The following is a 741-nucleotide window of genomic DNA, read 5'->3' as shown; positions in this document are numbered from 1 at the left end:
ACGTTGCCATTCCGCCCACCTGTCACGTTGCCATCCCGCCCACCTGCCACGTTGCCATCCCGCCCACCTGCCACGTTGCCATCCCGCCCACCTGTCATGTTGCCATCCTGCCCACCTGTCACGTTGCCATCCCGCCCACCTGTCACGTTGCCATCCCGCCCACCTGTCACGTTGCCATCCCGCCCACCTGCCATGTTGCCTTCCCGCCCACCTGCCACGTTGCCATCCCGCCCACCTGCCATGTTGCCACCCTGCCCACCTGTCACGTTGCCATCCCGCCCACCTGCCATGTTTCCATCCCGCCCACCTGCCATGTTTCCATCCCGCCCACCTGTCACGTTGCCATCCTGCCCACCTGTCACGTTGCCATCCCGCCCACCTGTCATGTTGCCTTCCCGCCCACCTCTCATGTTGCCATCCCGTCCACCTGTCATGTTGCCATCCCGCCCACCTGTCACGTTGCCATCCCGCCCACCTGCCATATTGGCATCCCGCCCACCTGTCACGTTGCCATCCCGCCCACCTGTCACGTTGCCATCCCGCCCACCTGTCTAAGAGAGAGCTTCATTCGACCCCCAGGCGACGGGCGGCCGGGCGTACACTTCGTTCCCGGCCACACGTACCAATACCAGTACCAAGGCGAGGCCGTGACCTCAGCTCAGGTCGCGGAAGGTCAGGAATCCAGGCTCTCCGTGCGGGCGGTGGTCAGCATCAGTGCCAGGACGCCGTGTGACCTGAAGA

The 741-nt window shown here is 64.8% G+C and overlaps 1 protein-coding gene across 1 annotated transcript in view; it reads right to left on the bottom strand.

The window, feature by feature from the left end:
* Positions 1-482, bottom strand: part of LOC119591121 (circumsporozoite protein-like) — a 3,278-nt gene extending 2,796 nt beyond the window's left edge. Inside the window, exon 1 of the mRNA XM_037939835.1 lies at positions 20-482. Coding sequence (XP_037795763.1) covers positions 20-482 — 463 coding nt within the window. The remainder of the gene's footprint in view (positions 1-19) is intronic.
* Positions 483-741: the final 259 nt, after the last annotated feature.

This window comes from Penaeus monodon, chromosome 28 (genome assembly GCF_015228065.2).
Source record: "Penaeus monodon isolate SGIC_2016 chromosome 28, NSTDA_Pmon_1, whole genome shotgun sequence".
Classification (NCBI taxonomy): domain Eukaryota; kingdom Metazoa; phylum Arthropoda; class Malacostraca; order Decapoda; family Penaeidae; genus Penaeus; species Penaeus monodon.
The sequence above is the reverse complement of the archived record's forward strand: the minus strand, read 5'-3'. Positions and strand labels throughout refer to the sequence as shown.